The following is a 23,368-nucleotide window of genomic DNA, read 5'->3' as shown; positions in this document are numbered from 1 at the left end:
CATGCAAATTAATCAGCTAGATCATTCCTGAGAATAATAAGTAGGATGAAGAAAGTAAAACAAGTTAACGGGAAGAAGAATGATTTTAGAGAGAGAGAGCTCCTTTACAGAAAGACCTCCTTAACACTACTGACATGTAGCTGGGACCTGTTGGATGAAAAGGAGTCAGCCTGTGAAAATACAAGAAAGAAACATGGCTTATTTGAGACAGAGAAGACTGGCATCTAGTGATCAAGAAGGACAATAGGATGGTGACTAGATAGATAGATAGATAGGCAGATGATTTTTTTTTTAAAGTTAAATAGCTTTAACTTAAACTGACCTGGGAAATCCTTAAATCTCTTAATAAAAATATCTCAAATTTTCGGGTGTATTTTATTTGAACTACTGTTTTCTTTCATTGGGCTTTGCATATTGTTTATGATTGTATGTGCAAGTTGCTTTCCTTTGCTGAACATTGTCATAAGAGCTCCTTACTGTAAAAGTATGATTTGAATTGCGTGGCTGGTCTAAAGTAAAGTCAGTGATGATGTGGCCATCATACAAGTAACTGAATTTCAGGGTATTTTGTTTTCCATGCCAACTTTACAGCAGCTGCTCTCTGCTGTTTTATATCGTCAAGCCAAGACCCAATAATTGTGATGATCTTATAAATCATTGAGATTCTCTCTTATCACAAAGTTACTGTAGGCCAAAAAGAAGAGCTTACTTTTCAGTTTTTATAAAATTGCATTATGGGCTTCCCCGGTGGCGCAGTGGTTGAGAGTCCGCCTGCCGATGCAGGGGACGCGGGTTCGTGCCCCAGTCCGGGAAGATCCCACATGCCGCGGAGCGGCTGGGCCCATGAGCCATGGCCGCTGAGCCTGCGCGTCCGGAGCCTGTGCTCCATAACGGGAGAGGCCACAACAGTGAGAGGCCCGTGTACCACAAAAAAAAAAAAAAAAAAAAAAATTGCATTCACAGTAATGTACTTCTGTAGTCCAACAAAAGTTATCCTTAATGTTTGCATTGTCTAGAGCCCATTTATTTATAATATTGTGTAGTTCTGGTTGCCAGATCATGCTACAGTTGTGTGTCAGTTGCTAAAACCACTTAACTCCGGACCCGTGGTCCACAACCTGAATTAATGTCTTGATATTTATCATTGACATGGAGGTATAAAAAATAATGATCCTCAAATTTTCAGCCATGGCCAGGAATTGAAATGGGGGAATCAAAAAGGAAAGAGAGGATAGGAGGGGAAGGAATGGTGAAGAAGATGCTTCAGAATGCCTTTCACGCCTCCTTCCCCAACCCCAAGCACCAGAATCCCACTCTTTCTGGTACCTTGATATTTTAGATGCAACTATTTTGAAATGCCACTTTGATGTAACATTTATCAAGTTCATATCAGGTCCCAGGAACTCTCCTAATCCCATTACATTATTAATACCTTTAATTCTCTCCATAGCCCAGCAGGGTAAGGTACCAATATCATCCCATTTTATAGATGAATGCGTTGAGGCTCAGAGAAGTTGAGTAACTTACCCAGAAGCACTCAGGTAGTAAATAGGATTGGAGCCTGAGTGTCTGGCTTCAAACTCTAGGTCGTTAAATGCTGTACCACATTGCCTCTAATAGCCTTAATACTACATCCAGTTTGACTAGGGGACCTTTTAATAATAGCCTAAAACTATGATTATTAAACTTGCTACTGTAATACAAATTCCAAATAATGTTTGAATCCTCTATCCTACCCCATCACCTGGCTTCATGTTTTCCCTGAGCCTTACCCCATAATTGACCCTCTGATAGGATCCCATCCCTCTGATAGGATCCAGGATAGAGAGAGGGACGTTGGCAAGGAAGTGTCCTGGTCACAGGCGTTCACGTTTGACAGGGCTGCATCGGTTCAGCTGAAACAAAGCTCCCTGCATCATACTTTCGTTCCCTGAAGTTCCTTCCTTCAACTTCTGAACTTAATGGAGGGCATGTAAAGAAAGACTTGGTTTCCAGCCAAACCTTTTTTGTTTGTAGTTTCGGGTTTGAAACATAACGTGACAGGTGTAAAAATGCCTGCCATTTGCGAGAAACCTGTGATAAGTAAGCCATACCAACTGTAATTTCAAGGGATAAATCAGTGGAAGATGAATTATCTTATTACTTATTAACTAATAAGTTTATCCTTGCCTTCTTAAAAATTTAGTAATACAAGATATGCTAATTCAGTCTTCTAAATGGATTTGTTATTATTAGTCCATTTGAGTTTTAAGAATTGTTTTATTATCTACTTATTTTTAGTTGTATTATTATTATTATTATTATTATTATTAACATCAGTTTTCACAGCTCTAAATGCAGCATGCAAGTCTCCCCCATCTGTACCTGGCAGTGTTTGAACCACGACACTTGTTGCTCTTTATTTCTTTCCCTTTGGTTAAAATACAGTATATGGCATGTCTCTTAAAAACCAAATTCCTCATTAAGCCAAGATAAGGACCCATCTGCAAAAGACTCAACTGTAAGAATAAAAACCATTATTTATAAACAATTTTCCAGTATGATATTGTTTCAGAAGTGGAAGAATACGTTTCTGGTATTTGCACTGTGTGTCTCTTGTTCATGAGAGGGAAGAAGCTATGGGATTGGAATTTGCAGAAAGAATGTCTTAGCAGTTATAGCTCCTTGTAATTTACATCTGTTTTGATAGGTCCTAAGATTTTCGAGTGCAGGTATTCTAAAATAGAGTCCACCTGTACCTGTTTCAGGCTTATAGAACTCTGGGTCCTTACTAGCTGTTCCTTGCTGGTAAGAATGGGAATTTATATGACATTTTAATTCCCCCCATTGCTTTATAGTTTTTTCATCAATGAACTCCTTTGACTCGTTTTTTTTTTCTATCAGCTTTCATCAGATAAAGGAATGAGGTTTAAAACATTTCAGCTTGCTTGTGATTACAGCATAGAATGTGTTAAGATAGCATCCTTTGGCCTCTTGATTTCCTATTCACTGATAACATTCATTCTATGAACCTCTTAGCATTAAAGACACAGCCACATCACGTTCATCATTCAAGCATAAAATTGTCTTAAGGTAGTAAATATATACACATGTATAAACCATATGAATGTCAAAGATACTACAACATGATGGCTGACAGCAAAAGCTTTGAATTAGACAAATCTGAATTGAAACTCGGTATCATTCTTTTTTTTTTTTTTTTTAGTTCAGTTCAGTTGTATCATTCGTTTTTAACAGTGATCTTGCCTAGCCACATAACCATAATGGAGATAATATTTATTTTTTTAGGGCTTTGAAAGTAGTAAATGAAATAGTAAGCACTGAATAAGGGGTTTTAAGAAGAGAGACTACATAGCTTTTTTAAGAATTTTGGTTTAAACGAGAAGGTGAGAAAGTTAAGAACTGTCAGTTCCCAGTCATTATTTATACAGTTTTACAGGATTTTTTTCATTTCAAAATTTAAAACAAAATTTTGACATCCGATACCAGGGTACATCTTACAAAAATGCTCTTTTATAATATAAATTTAAATTAAATTGGAGTTTTTTTCTTTCTCAGTGGTACATAAAATAATGATGTGTTTTATAATTGATGGCATTTTAGAGTCAATGAAATACAGTCTTTATAACGGATATCAACACTTCCTTTTCTTCAGGAGTCAATAACATGTAGTAGATACATATTTAGACTTCAGTATATAGATTATGTCAAATTTCTGAACCTCTCTTTGACTAATCTGCAAAAGGAAATCCTATCCCATGACTATAAAATGTGTAGAAATCTCTTAGCACAGTGTCTGGTGCAGAATTGTTAAATGTACAACAATAATAGCCATTATTGTTATTATTATCTTTATTTTTCCAGTTAATCTGTGAATTGGTAGAACTGGATGCAAAAGCCAGGTCTGCCACCAATTAAGTTTGGAATTTCTGTCTCACTTTCCTGTTTTGCAAAAGAACGTTTTGGCTAAGATGACCTCTAAATTCCTTCTGGTTCTAAAATTTTGTAATTTTATTGTCTAATTCAGAGTCTTAACAAAATGTAACCATCAGATGAATTTTCTTTGTTTCTTTCAGTTTGCGGGGACATCCATGGACAGTTCTTTGACTTGATGAAGCTCTTTGAAGTGGGCGGATCTCCTGCCAACACTCGCTACCTCTTCTTAGGGGACTATGTAGACAGAGGGTACTTCAGTATCGAAGTAAGTCTGCATCATTTCTTCTTAGCTGCTCAGTAATGGATCAACAATATCTTAGCAAAATAAAGTGGTATATATATTGCCTTAAGTAAATCCCTAGTCTTTAACAATGAACTTTAATACACATAAATGTGTGGGATATTCCATATCCTATTTTCCATTGATTCTCATATGCTTTTTATTGCATAGAAGTGCCAAGGAAATGGCTCACAGTAAGATTTTGCCTTTCGTACTTTTTATAGATTTGCAACTTTGCAAAACTTGCATGATATTTGACATTAGATAATTCCGTCCCCTGTTGAGACAATGAATCAAATTTGATTAAAAATTTAATTAAATGTGATTAAATTAAATGTGTTTGCCTGGTTATGTCTTATAATTATGAGACAATAAGTTATTTTTGTAAATTGATAGTCAAGTGCATGTGTGTGTGTCTGCATTTGTGTGTATGAGTCTGTATGAGTACACTGACAGCTGCTGTATTTTGTCTTTTTTGGCACCTGTCATCTAACTAGGGTAATTTGTCAAAATCATTAGTTAAAACAAAACAGATAACCTTTGAGTAGAGGTTCTTCCTCAGCCTCCCAACTGCATCTGCTTCAGGTAAGTAGAAGTTACATTCAAAATAAAGACAAGGCTCTTGTTTCATTCACATGTTTGCTCTTTCTGGTGCTTAACATGGTGTTTCATACATAGAAATGACTCATTAAATATTTATTAAAAGAAATAGTTTGAAATAAGAGTAAGTTTTAAAGAATCAGAGCTCTTGCTATAGTAGCTGACATTATATGTGCTCTTGGAAATAATGCGTTAAAAAGGAAAACAGTTATTCTTAATTAAAGAGAGAAATCAAATTTACTGAAGTCTCACACCAATGTCATACATTCATAATAATCATTTATTAAAGAGATTCTAGATTTTAAAATTTTCATCATAATATTTTATTTATTATAGGAATATTTAATGTTGAAAAACATGTCAGTCCTAAATGGCTTTTGTTTTTAAACTATTATACTAACTTTTTTGGGGGGGTTATTCAATTCACCTCCCATCATTGACTATGCATATATGTATGTATATGTAGCCCACCAATATATTAATCACATTTAAGGACTTCATTTAAAGATACATATTTCTTAATCATTCATGGTGGTAAGGGAGGGAGGGGTGGTGTTGGTGTATAAGTCCAAACCGAGGAGTACATTTAGGTATTTCTTCCATGTATATGCACTGTAATTAGGAGAATTTAAAGAAATATACATCCTTGCTCTCTAGAAACCTAAATCTATGTAGGAAAATATAACTGTAAAAAGCTTTATAGAATAAGAAGCCTAGAACAGATGGTTCCAGGATTCAATTATTATTTGAACTGATTATTAAAATCTTGGGATAAAAAAGGTACAGAAAATAATTACCATTGGAATATAGATGTTTGGGAGAATATCGAGGGCATATATGGCTGGGGTTAGAAACAAAAAACAAGTGAGATTTAACTAGGAGGGAAACTGAAGTGAGAAAAGTACAGAGGAAGAAATTAGGAAACCTCATAAACCTCATTCATGGGCTAACTTGGCCAACATGGCCGAGAAGTGTGACTGAGTACAAATTTTGTAAGACCTTTGTATCACATTAGGGCTAGTATCTGCCAAGAGTAAAGAGGGAAAAAAAAAAAAAAAACCATACTGGTGGTTTGAAGAGGATAGAAGTTCATTTCTCTCTCTAGTAAAAGCTCATAGATGGGCAGACCATGGCTGGTGTGACCCTGCCTGGTGCCAGGGCCCAGGGTCTCTGCCTTATTGATCTGATGTGCGTGGCCTCATTACAAAGTCAACCTTATGACCCAAGACTGCTACACCAGCTTCAGCCCTCATGTTCCCACATTACCTGCAGCTAGAAGGAAAAGAACGAAGAAAAGGGTATGTCCTCTCATTTAAGGATGCTTCCCATAAGTGGCACTGTTACTTCCTGTGGGCCAGAATTGGTTTACCTCGCCCTATGTGATTTCCGTGTGTAGCCAGATTTGAGAAAGGCTGCTATAAACAGAAGGCAGTAATGGGAGATAAAGAGTTTCTGCTACTTCCCTTAAATTAGAGTCATGTGGAAACTAAATAAATATTTTTTTAAATTATTTTAGTAACTCTTAAATTTATCTTATTCATTTAATATTTATATGCTCCTATGGAAGGTTCTGAGAATAAATGAAATCGGTGTACTACTTTTCTTGAAGCCCACCTTCTAAGCAAAGAATGGCAAAGACTCTCCCGTTGGGAGTGATTATATTTTCTTAATCTTACCAATCTATTTACCTTTGATTTTTTTTATGAGAAGAGTTCAGGCTTCTGAATCTCTGGCCTCAAACCCTTTGAAATTTTCCAAACTCTCTCTAATTAGAGCTTTTTAGAACTGTTTCCTTAAAGAAGTTGCAAAGCAGTAATCACTGGTTCCTCAGTAGATTTTTATTTTAGTCTACAATTAATCTAGATTTTTGAACTATGAAAGTTGTGGTAGTTTATGTAATATGTACCTTCTGCAATTCAAGCAAAGAATCAAAGTCTGAAACCAATTATATATGTGATGGCCTCAGAAGTAAAAATGATCCATTTTGATTAGACTGTGACCTTTGAGGGGTTTGAGAATGGCTCAGTGATATCAGCCTATTTAAAATAGAACTGATATTTATATAAAATATACTTACTGAAGATACTGTGAGGCTTCGTACTGTGGATTAAGGAAGCTGACATTGTTTGCAAGCTGGAAATGATATTGTTTGCCTAGTATAAATGATCTCATTTATTCCTCACAGCTCTGCAAGGAACACGTAAATGTCTTTCTTTTCGGCATGCAGAAACCAAGGCTCAGAGAGAGTCACACACATAGTAAATGGCAGTGCCAGGATGCAAAGTCTGTGCTCTTTCCACTACATCCCATGCCTTGGCCATATACTCACTAAACGAACCACAAAAAATGCACACATCAGTGATGCAGGCACTGATACACACTCTTTGTATGTAATATATATATATATTATATTATATTACACATTATATATAATATGTATAATAACTCTTTGTATATAATATAATCTGAAGGGCAAAGCATTAAATATAAAATATTCTCTTTGAGTCTCCTGTTGGTTTAAGATCAATCCTAAAATGAGAGCTCAGTTTTCCAGCGTGTACTATCGTAACAGGCTTCCTGATTCATCTCAATAATTCAGAGTTCCACTTCAGGTCTTCTCCTTTGCCTATTCTCTGGGCAAAGAGGAGCAGTTAAGTTTAATTTTTACGAAATCAGCTTTGAAGAGTAGGTCAGATTTCATATAGTCTCAGATGGGTAGTGTTTGCAGGCACTGGGTAGTGTGCTCTGGGCGGTACATGGAGTTCATTTTATACACTCCCTCCCCGCCTTTCCCCCCATCTTCTTTTGCCAAGATTAGAAATCGTTCCCCACAAAGTTAGCCCAAATGAAACAAACAACCTTTTGAGTAGTGATGAAAGAGATAATTTTGCCTGGGATAATGATTTGCCTCACACCAAACACCATCCTCTTTCTCATGATGGCATTATGCTACCTAATCTCTTTGATCAAGGCTATGTGTATGTATATATTGATAGTTTCATGTCTGAGTGTGTTTCTCTGAGAATGCAGGGAAAAACTCAGAATTGTAAACAAAGGCACACACCACTGTTTCTTTCTTCTGTTCACTTCCTCGTGCTCCCTTTCTAGCCATTCTGCCCTGCAAGACATTGCCTTGAGCTTCCTCTTTTACACCCTTCTTTACTCCCCTATACAGGTTTTGAAGAATACCCATCATTAAGAGGCATACGTTACAAAGTAAAGAACTGCACTGCTATTATCAATGAGCCAATTAAACTAATGAAGAAAATTATATCCTTAGTGCTGCTTCATTGGGGAAGCGAAATAAGAGAAAACTGTGTCTGCGATAAAAAATTAATAAAAACATACAGGATGCTCCATCTTTCATATTGATTTTAGATTGTAAATATCCATTTAATTATTTAGAGTATGACTGGAAAGATAGTTGAGGTCCAGTTGAAAGTGATTAGTGCAATTAATTTACATCTCACCCTGCAAAAAAGCCAATGGAACTTGCCTCTCTGTTTCTACTTTAACCAATTAATCCAGGGAAAATTTTATTCACATTAGCCATCTGATACCCCATGGACAAAAATAACCAATTATTTAACTAATTTTTCTTTCATTGTTCATTAAATGGGATAATTTTTTTACGTGAGACTTTTCTTTTGTAAAAGAATATCAGGTTATAATTTTGTTCAAGATCTTTAGCTCTCCAGAATGTTAGAACTTTAGATGGCAAAATAGTTACCAGCAGGACACTGTTGTGCTTGGCAGTGCTCTCCCACCAGATGTTGAGGGTGAAGCTCGCAGGGCTCCACTCTCCAGTCCACCCTTGCCCTGTCATTTACCATGCCACTTCTTCCATATTGGCTGCATTTGTGGTTTTATTCAGTGTTTGGGAAGATATTTTATTCTTGCCACAGGGGAGAGGGAAATAAAATGTGGAAAGCGGATTCTTATTTTTAGGGTACTCTGAGCCAAGAATTTGGAAATTGAGTTTGCTTTTCTCTAGTCTTGTCTTTACTTTTCTTTCCTCCTCCCTCCCGTCCTTTTTCTGTCATCTCTCTCTCTCTCTCTTTCTCTCTTTCTTTCTCTCTCTCTACTTCCCCCTCCTTTCTGACTGCCTTCCTTCTCATTTACAGGAAAGAGGCTCATGTTTCCTAAACTCCTGCTACTTGCAGGGTGCTTTACATCCATTACATAATAAGGGACATGAAATGTGTACTGAATCATTTAAAAGGTAAATAGGTATGATAAGGATACCACAGAACCTTTGAGGTTTCAGTTATGAAAGAGCTATGGTAAATAAGACTAGAGGTGATAAAGCCATGTGCTAATGTCAAGACAGGATCTTTAATAGATGGCATAAAAAGAAAATATGGGCCCTAGAATATCATTCCTCTAGTAGTATTTGAGTGGGGTTAAAAAATTGCATTTTAGATTTTTATTGGAGAGATTATAGCTTTGCTTTAAAGTAAATTGTTACAGGCAAAACTAATCTAAAGAGTTCAGAATTGTGGTAACATTTTCCAAAGGACATTGATTGGAGGGGGCACAAGGGAGCCATCTGGGTGCTGAAATGTAACTGAATCTGGGCAGCCCTTTCTTGGGAATATACATATGCAAAAATTCATTGACCAGTACCTTTAAGATAGATACATTTCACTGGATATAAGTTATACCTTAGTGAAAACAAGAAACAAAGAAAACCTTTTTAAAAAGTAACTACACAGTAGCCAAAACACGTATTCTCTCCCCCAATGTATGCATTAAATACAACACTTTCAACTAGTAAATATAATTTTTAAAAGACTTCACATACCCATCCCATTCCTATTCCAAATCAAACATCCAATGTTAACAACCTATTTGGAAAAATATTTTTATACAATTTATAATTTAATTTATATTTTAAATTTATAATTTTAAATTATTTATAATATAATATATAAACAAAACATACATATGATAAAATCTTATACATTTCAAATTGAGAATAGTTCTCTCATTGACATTAACAACAGTGTATAAATATCATCTCTGAAATGTGAGACAAAGCTTGATAATACACACTCCTTTTACTAGAACATTGTAAGTGCACTTCTAAACCTGAGACATAGCAATCAGAGACTCATTGAGCCACGTACACGTATCAACAGATCATAATCCTTCAATATAGGCCAGTTGGTCAACTTCTCAGAAATAGTACTATCATCTTTCACATGAACTTTAGGTAATAACTATAAGCAGAAAATGGTAATTATAAAATTAACTAATATAACATACATATGTAAAATTTGATATCAGCTAATTATTTTTTGTTTATTCAGTCATAATTACAGTGAGGGGCAGTATCTTGCTTGAATAACTCAGTAATACATATTTTTTCTGATAATTAGCATTTTCTTCAAAACTTGGGTTATATATTCAAACATTTATTTCCCCTCATTTAATAAATTATCACATGAGCTGACAGAGATGATTATTGTTCACAGGTAGCACCACAAATGAATTGCCAGGAGCTTTTCCCTGTGGAGATTATCCGGCATACCTACTATATGTTGGGAAACTCATTATTAAAATGTAAATATTGTTTCAGTTTTGGTTTTAGATTTCAGTAACCAGAATCAGACTTTTGTCGCAATATTTTTCTGGTTCTCTCATGTCTTAGCTTCACTTGCAGAATAAAGTTCATGAGGATAAAAAAGCATACTTGTTTTCAGTGTGCTTTTCTCTTCCCTGTGGATTTTTAATGAATGCTATTTGAGGATAATGAAATTGATGTTAATACTTGAGTATCCCAGTTAGATTAATTCACACTCCAGGAAGACTGTGTCAGTGTCGATTTATTCCAAGCCTGGTGAATTATACTTGGCCCTCATTTTTATGCAAACTGTAATACCCACGCAATTAATTTGAGAGTTTTAAGGTATATGAAATGTTTCCCCTAGCTAGCAGCAGCATGTGTAGTGAGATTCCCTGGCCTTCAGTTTATTTACAGTTATGTATAAAACAAAAAGCTCAAGGCTTTAAGTACCAAAGGCACTGAAATAGGAGACAAGATAATGGGAGAGAAGAGTAGTGAAGGAGAGAGCATAATGGAAAGTAGATACAGGTACTTCCCTGGTGGCGCAGTGGTTAAGAATCCGCCTGCCAATGCAGGGGATACGGGTTCGAGCCCTGGTCCGGAAAGATCCCACACGCCACGGAGCAACTAAGCCCGTGTGTCACAACTACTGAGCCCGCGTGCCTAGAGCCCGTGCTCCGCAACAAGAGAAGCCACCACAATGAGAAGCCCGTGCACCACAACGAAGAGTAGCCCCCACTTGCCGCAACTCGAGAAAGCCCACGCAGCAATGAAGACCCAAAGCGGCCAAAAATAAAAAAATATATAAAATAAATAAATTAATTTTTTTAAAAAAGAAAATAGATACAATCCAAGTCAGCCTGAGCTTGTCAATGTTTGCTTCCAAATTTTGTGATGCCTTTCCTTTCTAATTCTCACATTTCTTTTACCTAATTTTTACAAAATAATTACCTTTATAAAGAGAAGTGACTTTATTTATTAATTGTCTATCCCATTTCTTCTCATACTTTGACACAAGTATATTTTCATTTGGGCTTTTCCCAATAAACTCTATGCAGTCCATTGTTTTCTTGTGGTGTCTAGATCTCCAGTACAATGTTTATACTTTAGTATAGATGAGCCTTGGCTCTGTACCAAAGTAATGTTTTCTGTTTGATTTTCAATATCTTCCATAAAAAAGACTTAGCCTTTTGGGGACTTCTGGTCACAGTAGTGCATTTGGTTCATGTCTTCCTGATATGTCAACCAAGGTATGTGTAAGTATAATGGAAAATATTTATTTTTATATTATTCTTTTTTTTCTCTCTCAGTGTGTGCTGTATTTGTGGGCTTTGAAAATTCTTTACCCCAAAACACTGTTTTTACTTCGTGGAAATCATGAATGTAGACATCTAACAGAGTATTTCACATTTAAACAAGAATGTAAGTATACTTCAGGCTTCTTCGTTTAACAACGTATGTGCTAAATGGTGATTTTAATCTGTACAAAGAGCGTATTACAATATGATCCCTTGCTTAAAAGTCGAAAATCCAAAAACCGATACTATATAATGTCATTCCATATTACTTTCTGAGCATGGTCAGTTAAGAGAATTCAGAATTTCTTTTTAAATTGTAAATTTTTAATAAAGTGATATAAAAATTCGAATTAATATTTGATGTGATTTAGCCTAAGCAACAAGTGATGAAATTATTTTTTTAAATAGCCAGAATACTGCTGTTCAGGATAATCCTACTCTTTATCTCAAATCACTCAGTAAAAACAAATGGAGGGCAGATTCAACATTGAGCCTCTCTTTCTGGACCCAGTAGATTTACCAGCCTTGAGTGGATTTTACAAAATTAAAGACGACTTCTTCCTTTAGAAATAAATACTAAGGGTGAGGAGTACTGCATATAAATTTCATTTTCCTCCTCTCAGTTTTCCTCATTGTCCTTGGAAGTGTAAATTTCTCTTTGTCATTTAGTCCTATTTCAATGGAGCATAGAGATGTCTCTCAAAACATTAGATATAAGTCAATAAAGGGAAAGTAATGTGCAGTGATTTAGAAACAACTTTGGAAACTTTCTTACAGTCTGCTTTTCTATAAGAACATTCAGGAGAATCAGCAAGTTTTGTGTCCTCTTCTGTTGGTCTCCTAGTTGCTGTGTTTTTTTTGTTTTTTGTTTTTAAATACACATCTGCAAATAACTAGCAGGGATATATGTGTACAAAAGTTCTCACCTCTGTTACACAAAAAGTAACTAAAAACTGTCAAATAGGGAAGAACAACAAAAATAAAAAATAGTAGATATAAAGATTAATATATAACTTTAAAAAGTCTTCTTTAATCACATTTGGAACTTTGCGTGTGTAGTTATATGCTAATATGATTCCGGCAAGAAAACATTTTTTTTTAAAACCCTATTTTTATGAACCAAATCCTACCTATGAAATCATAAGAGTAAGTAGTTGGTTTTTAATCATATATTAAAGGTAAAATAAAGTATTCAGAACGCGTATATGATGCCTGCATGGATGCCTTTGACTGCCTGCCCTTGGCTGCCCTGATGAACCAACAGTTCCTATGTGTACACGGCGGTTTGTCTCCAGAGATTAACACCTTAGATGATATCAGAAAAGTAAGTTCTGTTATTTTCCAAGTCTACCATTTGGTGTCCTTCAGTAATAAATGCAAGGCATTAATTTCCCTGCCTTTATCACTAAGTTGATACTTCTGAATTAAAATGATTTTAAGTGGTCATGAATCTCTTTTTTTTTTTTAATCTAGAAAGAAACATATATTTATACTTGGAAGAGTTTTCATCTTTAAAACCTCAAGGTTCATTTTACCATGTGATGTGTCATTAGAAATACTAAATATTTGATCATATATTTATATATATATATATGCCTTTTCATTTCCCCTTGGCTTGTTTTAAACAATGTGTTATATATCCGTGGTATATTACAGTTAAAAGATGTTGCTTTCCTCTTGGGAAAATATCACAACTTGACCTTTAAAATGTGTCCATATTAGCATTTTTTTATAAATCTAACAATTTTCACGACTTAAAATTTTAAAGTAACAACCTAACAAAGGCTATGATGCTATTCTATTGATTGTACTGAGTGGCAAAGTGAAAAACAGTTGATTTTTTTAAAGAGGTATTTTTCTACTTAATTTAACATTAGATCTTACTGTTGTTTTGTCCAGCAAAAAGATGAGTTAGATTGAATGTGGGAATATCTCTTTCATGAGAAAATGTAGTATAGGATAGTTTTATGTAGTGGAAGAGACAGTCTTTTATTTCTTTGATTATGCTCAATATTCTTTTAAAATTTCATTGGTTTTTAAAGAAAAACTATATTTAGGTAAGTAAAACAGTCAAATTCTATCTGAATACTCTCATTAAGGTCCAAGTACTTCAAATTTACTTTGAAGTAAATACTTCAAAGTATTTACTTTCCTGTTAGAAAGGAAATTCATGGCTTTTATTTTTAAAATTAAACAAAAATACATTCAATAAACCTTTGTTTCCTGCTCTGTGTGTTTGTGTCCTTTTTTATAAGACACTGTCACACATCTGCTTCTGGTATTCTGTAGCACACAGAGGATTGATATTTGCTCTATATTTCAAGTTCTATAGAGACAGGAGACTCAAGTGTAGTCATGGAGTTCAAGTATAGAGTGGTTCACTTTCTGCATGAATGTAACCACTTTATTCTTCTATAGTCTGATGGACTCCTGAAATCTAAACTTCTTATCATAAATTATGTAGATTTAAAAAATATGCTCTGCTATCCCTAGGACTTTGTTTCTGGCATGTTTCCGATATTATGTTCAATTTTCGTATTTGTCATTACACTTTGGACTGAGCCATAAATGATTTTTATGTTTGTGTTTGCCATATGTCAGTTAGAGTTTCCACCACACTTACTTTAATTAACTTCAGAGTTGTTTATTTTCACAGTAGATGGTATTAATTTCAGAATGCATGTTATAACTTTTCCAGAATAAATTCTATATTCTGGTTGCCTTACCAGAGCTCTAGCTGGGAATTCACATTAATCAGGAAGTCTCCCCTCCTCTACTGTTCTATCCCGAATAATCAGTTCTTGCTTCTCAGAAAGAAATTCTGTATTTTTATGGACAAGCATTATTTTTCTTGCATGAATTGTTCCAAAAGCATAAATTATTTAAGTATCTTACGTCTAAGTTTGCAATGAATATTTTATGTATAGTATAATGGTTGAAATATAGAGGGTCTTGTCTTATTGAGGTTTTTCATTGGGTGTTGGAAAAGTGAAATACTGCTTTGTTCTTTTTAGATATTAGTAAAAAATGGTGTGTAGCAAAACCATTATTTACATCGCCTTTTACGTCTCAGGAAAAGAGAGAATTTGATAGGCTGTCAGCCTTATATATGCACCTGTCCCTATGGGGTTTTTTTAAATATTAAAGTATTGAAAATGAAGAATATTGGTTCTTAATGGGCTTTCAAAGCTGTTTTATGCTTTTTTTCAAGAGACTCCATAATATCTGCTAACTTCACCCAAGATCCTTTCATTGTAGTCAAATCAGAATAAACTATAAGAAGGTGACAGTGTTATAAAATTGTTGGCGAAGTGTCATTTCCAGGTATTGTATTGCTCACAGCTTCTAAGTGTACCATTTTAAATTGAAATAGGACTTTGCTAAACATTTATAGTTGGAAAATTGGAAAATGGATTTCATATGAGGACTTAAGGTAAAACTGTAAAGCTTAGAACTGTGACGTGAAGAATGGCCAGCTAAATTGGAGTTCATTTTACTGCTTATTGTTAAGATTGGTTTGTACCCAGTAAAATGACTCCAGTCATCTTGGACTTTAATTAGAAACTTAGATATCCCCCTAATGACTGAATATCCAAAACGTCATATAGCAAGTAACTACTCTTAGAATGAAAGCCGTCTGTTCTCAAATTATATTGTTGAATATAAACACCGTACGTTGTTCCCCATCCTGATTTCTAAATCACAGTTTAACGGAGGCAGTAGCAGAAATCTCCCCAAAGATAAAATAAAATAAAAGCTTCTCAAGGAATGAAACACAGAGTCACATCAATTGGTAATAACTAAAACACTAGGCTGGATAAAGTAAAAAGGAGAGAAAGACGGAGAGGAAACCAGGAGAAAGGAGAAACAGAGTAAAGAGTGGGAATTAAAGAGGCAAGAGGGAAGCCAAGGGTGAGCTGAAGGCAGATAATAAATGAGTGTCAGGAGGAAGAAGGGAGGAAAGTTCGAGAAAGGTGAAGAAGACTCGGGAGAAAGGAGCGCAGATCGGGAGAGAGGTAGGGGGCAGTTCACGTTGCGCTGTGGCCAGGGAGCAAACGTGAGTACTGCAAAATGCCGGTTTCTTCTATTTCTGAATTCCAACTTTCCAAAGATTAGTATTTTGTTCTCTGTCTTCTATTTTTCTTAGTTAGACCGATTCAAAGAACCACCCGCTTATGGACCTATGTGTGATATCCTGTGGTCAGACCCCCTGGAGGATTTTGGAAATGAGAAGACTCAGGAACATTTCACTCACAACACAGTCAGGGGGTGTTCGTACTTCTACAGGTGAGGACGGAGAGCTCCAGCTCGCCTCTTGGAGCACGTGACGTTCGTTAACTGTTGTTATTCATCAGTCCATGTATTTGATTTAGTTATTATGTGCATATAACGTTTCTAGGAAGCAAGTACTAATGAAAGGTTCACTTTGATAACCTGGTTCAAGTAGGTTCTTAGCCCTCGGAGAGTAAAAATATAAATAAATAAGTAGATAGAGAAATAAATGAATGTATCTGTCTAGGCATATAGATATAATATCTGTGAAGAATAGAAAAGGCGTAAAAGCGTCAAGTGGCTTCAGCATGGTAAAGCAGCTGAAGAAGGTAGTAGGGTTTAGTAGAAGATTTGTTCTGTTTCAGGAACTGTAGGGAAAAAATCCAGTGCCAGCCTTGATTTTCTTTTTTCTTCATTCAGTATGTCATCACTTAAAATTTTTTTTTACCAGTTTTCATAACTTAAATGAGAAGAACAATTTCAAATTGATCAATTAAATTATTTTCAAGTTATTCTTAAATTTTCTTAAGTTCATTGGACTTGCTGAATAAATTAAAATTAACAGCAACCCAGTATATAGGTACCGTAGTAAATTTATTCCTAGCACTTGGACAAGCCATGTTGACAAAATTTTTATGGTAATGTTTATATTTGCAAATGTATGGAGATTTGCAAACATTACCACCCCCATAACATTTCAGAGCCCTTCAGGAAGAAATCAACAACGCAGTTGGGTTTTTGCATATCCTCACGATTTTCCTGACATCTTAGTTACCTCAATTTTAGCCCACTGCATTTTATTACCCCCACTTGCACTAGGTTTCCTTATCAGACATATAGTGTGATGTGAAAGTGGCCAGAATGAAAGTGCAAAAAAGATTATGGAGAAGTTGAGAATTTAAGTTCTAGAATACATAGTCTTTTTAAGAAAAAAAACTGAAAAATCATACCTGATGTTCACTGAAATTTACACTCAATTCCTGCCCTGGGAGCCAAGCTAATGACCAGGCTGGAAGAACTCTGTAAAATGCATCCAACCACATACCTTTCATCTCTAGAGTAAGCAGATATCATCCTTCTACATAACATTGATCAGAGTTTATTCTGGAACATTTTGGTGGAAAATTTTGTTCCATGCATTGTTTCCCTTATGGGGGAAAAAGTTTCCTTTTATTTATCTGTTGATGTGATTGAGAAATTGAAGCTTGCGACCAGAAAGTCTTGTATACTATAAAGCGTCATTCAAAGAACGGTTTTTGTTTTAAATATTAAGAAAGAGGTTTGTTCCAATCTTATTTATCAGAAAGTTTACAATTCATTTCTAGGTTTTGGAAATTTTGGCTAAAACAAAGTCATGGTATAGTAATTCTGAAAAGCCTAAGGTTTCTTTTCAGTAATTAGTTAATTGGAGAGTAGTCTTTTATTAAAGACATTCCAACTTGTAGTGAAAAGTTGTACTGTTGAAATATATCAAAGCCAAGTGTTCAATTTTTCAAATCTGGTGTCAAATCCCTAATTATACCAGGAATGTTTAAATTACTTATTTGATACCACTGAGTTGTGCTTCAGTAATACAATATCAAATAACATATAAACCTCTTGATTTCAATATTAAGCCATATCGCATTAATCTTTTTTTAATTCATAGTATAACATTCCTCTATTAGTTTTCTGAGTCAGCTGTTCAAATATATTCTAAATAAAGTCCTGTACTGAACTTATATAAAGCTATGGTATTTTTTTGTTTTGTGAATCTAGACACAGATGTGTTTACATCAGACATCAAGTCCATCAACTAGATAACGGAAGGATTATGCGTGTTTTCACACTTTTGTTCTCAACAAAATTATTATTTAACTCCTCTCATTAGAGGTTCTTAAGAGATAATGATCGCTAGCCATGAGAAATGCTGACTGTCAAAATCTACAGCCCATGTACTCTGAGAAATGGCAGAGCAGTGTGGATTGTTTTATCTGAAGAGAAAAATGACTCACACATTCTCCTAGAGCTTTTTGATTCTTTTGTCTTTAGTGTCGTCTTGAAGGTGTCAAGGCGTCCTCTGTGGTCATGGTTTATAGAGCTGATCTAGAGGGGCACAAAGGAACAATAAAATTGGTAAAAGAACTTGGTGACAATTACCTGTTTGAGTTATTGGCAGTTAGTTTGATCCACAACTCCCAGTTTTATTTCACATGTATCTGTAGAGTTTGTATATTTAATTTGCTGTGCCACCCTATCCATGATCTAATGTATTGTCTGGGCCATGATTTAAATAAGATGAAGTTATGCAGACAGGTGCATCTGTAAGAATTTGCCAGTGCTGCTCATGAGTTATAGAAGACAGTCCATGTAACAGAGAGGACGGAATCCGTAAGAACTCTGCTTTGACGCCAGGGCTACCGTCATCTTTAGAACATTAGACCAGAGTTTGCATTCTCAATGCCTATAATGTTCAGGTAACTAAGATGCTTCCACGCACTAGAGTATAAAGGTTCACGAGGATGGTGACAAATCAGAGGTCAAATTCCATTTTCATGGAGACCAGATGAAACTGCCGGCCAGATTTGGTGCTTTGGGTTGTTTACCTTGGAGGCACCCTGTAAGCTTTGTGTTCTAGGTATAGCTTGCTTCAGAAGAAGTGAGTTAATCCAGCCATTTTAAAGTTCCTCTGTATGCTGAGATTTGAAGAATATCTTGACGGTCACTTAAAACGTGTTTTTGAAGCTACAAATGGCAGCTCACTCAAATCACTGCTGGTCTCGTAATCACAGATCAGCAGCCTTTCTTCTGTTCACAAGCTGCCCAACTTCTCGTGTACAGCTGACACTCTCGCCCACCTTGAAATGCTGTGGTTCCTCCTTTTCCGCACATCCTGGTTCTCTGACTTATCAGGCGGATCCCTGCCTCTTCTCCTGCCTCTTTCTTTGTCTTCCTCCTGCTCTTGACATTTTTTCTTCACACTGTTCCCAAGAACCTCATCTATTCCCCTAGCTTCACTGTAAACTTTGAACACTGTGGTTAGATTACCAGATCTATGTCTGGTCCCTTTGTCTCTTTATCTCTACTGAGCTCGAATTCTCTATGCCTAGTTTTCTGCTGGAATTTTTATCTTAAATGTTCCCTTATCACCTTATCCTGAACTCACCTTGCCTGAAAAGATTTATTATTTACCTTCCCACTTGCTTAATTCCCACTGGAGATTTCTCCTGGTTTTTCTGTTTCTACTAGCTGTTCATTTTCCCAGTCACACAGACTAGCAAATACCTTTGCTTTTTCTTCTTGTGCTGAAGTCACCACCAGCCAGTCATCATGTCCTATTGACCCTTTCTTTAAAATATAACCAGCACCTAGACCATCCTGCCTCCCCTCCCTCCCACTCTGAGTTCAAGACCTTCATTTTTAGCCTGTCGAAATCACACCTGATTTCACAGCACCTTCCTGTCCCCTCCCCTCAATTCACACTGTTCCATTCATGGGTAACCTTTTGAGAATTCATTCATTCATCCAATTATTTAACAACTATTAGCTGAGCACCTACTATATATGCCTTCTGTGAGGTTTTATAGGTACTCAAAGTCCCCGCCTTTGAGGGAATGACAAGTGGCAGAGACCAATAAATAGAAACTGATAAATTGCAAGGTGAATAGTTCTGTGATAAATGTGGAGGTTCTCTCTCTCTCACACACACACAAGGATGAATGAGGTTTAAGGGACTAGTCATGGTGGAGAAGTTATTAGACCTGAGTGTTAAAGGATGAGTAGAACATATCCAACCAGAATCAGTGGGGGAGGCTCTTGAAGGCAGGGAAGTGGTGAAAAATATGAGGAAGATAAAAACTCTGGGAATCCTACAAAGATGACTACCCAGGTGGTCTCACTTTCCCCCCAGTCCCGAATTACAGGTAGCTGCTTTGGTATGCACTAAAGCTGAACCTTCCTATAACTAAGCTATTCTACTCCTATTTTTATATCCACTAGAAACGTGTACACATGTGCGCCAAAAGACATATACCAGATTGTTCATAGCAGCAGTATTCATAATAGCCAAGAAATGGAAACAACCCAAATGTCTATTTAGTAGAATGAATAATAAACTGTAGTATATTTATGCAGCAATATACGGCAAATGAGAATGAGAAAAACTGCACGGAACAGCATGGGTGAGTGTCGCACGTATAATGATGAGTGGAAGGAACCAGATCCTCAAGAGTGCATACTGGGTGATTTCATTGAAAGAAGAGTACAGGGCTTCCCTGGTGGCGCAGTGGTTGAGAAGCCGCCTGCCGATGCAGGGGACACAGGTTCGAGCCCCGGTCCGGGAAGATCCCACATGCCGCGGAGCGGGTGGGCCCGTGAGCCATGGCCGCTGAGCCTGCGTGTCCGGAGCCTGTGCTCCGCGACGGGAGAGGCCACAACAGTGAGAGGCCCGCGTACCGCAAAAAAAAAAAAAAAAAAAAAAAAAGAGTACAGCATTAGAGAAACCAAGTCTGTAAGGTTAAAAGCCAGGACGGTGGTTACCCTCAGTGAGGAGGTGATGGTGACTCGAAGGAGATACGAAGAGTTCAGGTCATGTTCTTTGTCTTGATCTTAGTGCTAGTTACAAGGGTGTCCACTTGTAATCGTCTGATTTGTGCAACTTTCTGTAAAGATGTTATGCTTCAGGGAAAAGTTTGCCTTACATAAAACTTGCTCACTGCTCTTGAGGCAGCTGGCAGCCAGGAGCAAGTGAGGACTTAAGCTCTGGTGAAGTGCTGGCAGGTAGAGTTGGAGCCCTTCCAGACCTGATCGCTAGTGGGCAAAACGAAATTTCGTTTGGAGAAGCTGGGGCAAAGAAAAAAACACAGCAAGTCCTAGGAAAAGATAGGCCTGACAGCCTCCGGCAGTGCCAGGACACCCCGGGGCTGAGAACCCATTGCTAGGCCCCAAGAAGCAGAGGGGGAGCTGGGCAGGGGGCCAGTCCTCCATACTACCAGGCTGAGAGTGAGTGAGGCACCAAGGAGGCCGGTGGGGGCTTCCTCTTGGTCCGTCGGCAAGGGATTGCAGGCTGCCTGCCTCTGCGTCGCCGAAGCCAATGAGAGAAAGAAACCCTTTGCATCTCGCACCTGCATAACTGCCCCTGTTGAGGCCCCTCTGACAGTTGCCTGTGATCTTCAGTAAACTGACAAATTGCTGCTGAGCATTTCGAATATGAAGGCAAATAAAAGTGTCTGTCTCTTAAGGCATTCGCTATTACTGGAGAGCAGATGTATAAACATAAATTACACTACAGTGTGACAAGTGATGTTATTGGATTCATATGTTATGGGAACATGGTAGATGTAGCAATTTTATGCACCTCAGCGGGGGGGGAGGGTAGGTTTGAAGGGAAGGGTTCACAAATGATCATTTAGCTAAGGCTTCGCAGAAGAGTGGGCCTTTGCAGAGGAACAAACAAACTCAGGGAAAGTATATGCAAAGGCATAGAAGCATTAAAAAGGCATTTTAATAATGCCTGCTGGCTATTATCATGGTTAAAGCATCTGAAATCTATAAGATTTATTTCAAGGTCTAAAATAGAGTTTAATATAGCAAGAAATAAAAATAATAAGAGAAGCAATAGAATGAGTCTAATAATAGCTGTTTGCTCTAATGCCCAGCCAGTTTTTCTATCATTTCTCATTTTTGTCTTTTCTACTTTCTTTACCTTTGTTCATGCTCAGTCTCCTCCCTATCCCTCTCCTTCCTTCGGTGGAATTCTAACCCCTTGCCTGTCTGCTAATCCCCATAAGTTATTGCCTCTAAGGTGTAACACAAGTCACAGCTAATAAATGGAACAGCTACTGCTGGAATCTGGGGTTGCTGACTCACGTTCTGTGGCTCCTTCTTACCTCCACACTGGTGGTGAGGAGACGAGTAGGAGTGGCTGAATGTCTACTGCCATGGACCAGGCACTGGGCTAGGACATCTACATATATTGCTGCTTCATTTAATCTTCATCTCAATTCTATGAAATAAACAATACTGTCTGCATTTTTGCAAATGGGGTAATTCAGGCTCAAAGAAGTGGAATAAGAACCCAAATCTAAGGATCCTTACTATGCCATGGAAATTTCCACCTCCCTTTCTACTCAGAGAAGATGCATTTTCTAGTGCTTAAGGAATAATCGTATTCCAATAGATAAAAACCCAACATTTTCAAAGACTACAATAGCTTCTTTCCCAAATACAGCAACGCATGCTGGTAAATGAGTATCACAAAGCTGAAAGCATCACTGGCCTTCACCAATCCTTGAAGCAAGTGTCGTTACAAGACATGTTCAGGACATAGGGTTAAAAAAAACTGTTCCAGCAGAACCACTCATACAGTTAGATTGTGCCTGACAAGGGTACCCCTGTGGAGGGGGATGAGTGGGGCTGAGATCCAGCCCGCCCTCTGCTCAGCAAGCCATGGCCCCGGCTTGAGCTGATCAGCCTGGAGGAGGAAAGGCTCTTTCTTCTTGGTGGGCTCAGAAGTGTCACCTGATTAATGAAAAGAGAAAGGGAAAAAAAAAAAAACTACTACAAGATAGATATTTTTCAAAAAGATTTCCCCAGACCCACATGCTTTCTTTTTTGCTTTATAATTTCTCTACAAAACTTTACTATTTTATCTCTAATGTAGTTTTTTAAATTAAAAAATATGTCTTACCTTGCTACCTAGATTATATCTTCAGGACAGAAACCATGCCTTGCACTTATCATACCACCCCTCCCTGTGTCTCATAACAAATGGAAAGAAAATCACCAATTAGTCTTTGATAAATTATTGGTGAATTAATAATTTTCCAACTCTCTCTGTGGTGTTAAGGTGTTCTGAACTCTGCTTTTCCTACCGTTCTACATGTATCTTTTTTAATGCTTTTCAGCCGAACACTTTGTGCTTTACCATCATTTCCATTAAAAATCATAAAAGTGTTGTAGAGGGTTTTTTCCTAATATTATTCAAGAAATTATTATTTAGAAAAATGTTTGTAATTCTTAGAAAGTTCGAGTATTTGAGTATGCATGCTTTTACATTTCTAAAAATCTTCAAAATGAATTCGCTCCAAGTAATCAAGTGTTCCTCACTTAAAGCTATTAACCTAGCAAATTAACCTAGCTAGGTTAATTTTATCTTCTTCAGAGTTCCATTAAAAATAAGATATATATTTCCATGGGGGAAAACTTAGCTTAACCACGTAAGGTTATCAAATTTAGCATGAAGAAAATATATTAAAATTACGTTTTCATAAGACTAGGTAACGTCTTCTAAAAGGAAAAAAATAGATAAAAAAGAGCAACCAAGCCATTTGCACAAGGGAATAAGTGACCAACACAGACAAACAACCTCTGTCTTACAGTGGTACAACAAGGCAGTAGTGTCTTTCTAAAGAAGGATTTTGAGGGCACAAGAAA

General features: G+C 36.6%; 1 protein-coding gene across 2 annotated transcripts in view; it reads left to right on the top strand.

Moving 5' to 3' along the window:
- PPP3CA (protein phosphatase 3 catalytic subunit alpha) overlaps positions 1-23,368 on the top strand; it is a 306,559-nt gene that overhangs the window by 225,394 nt on the left and 57,797 nt on the right. For both annotated transcript variants that reach the window (XM_059065731.2, XM_059065730.2), the window contains exons 3-6: positions 4,077-4,201; positions 11,696-11,807; positions 12,862-13,007; positions 15,831-15,970. In XM_059065731.2, the coding sequence (XP_058921714.1) occupies positions 4,077-4,201; positions 11,696-11,807; positions 12,862-13,007; positions 15,831-15,970 (523 nt within the window). The remainder of the gene's footprint in view (positions 1-4,076; positions 4,202-11,695; positions 11,808-12,861; positions 13,008-15,830; positions 15,971-23,368) is intronic.

The sequence above is a fragment of the Kogia breviceps genome, chromosome 6 (genome assembly GCF_026419965.1).
Source record: "Kogia breviceps isolate mKogBre1 chromosome 6, mKogBre1 haplotype 1, whole genome shotgun sequence".
Classification (NCBI taxonomy): domain Eukaryota; kingdom Metazoa; phylum Chordata; class Mammalia; order Artiodactyla; family Physeteridae; genus Kogia; species Kogia breviceps.
This window is presented reverse-complemented; position numbering and strand designations above follow the sequence as displayed.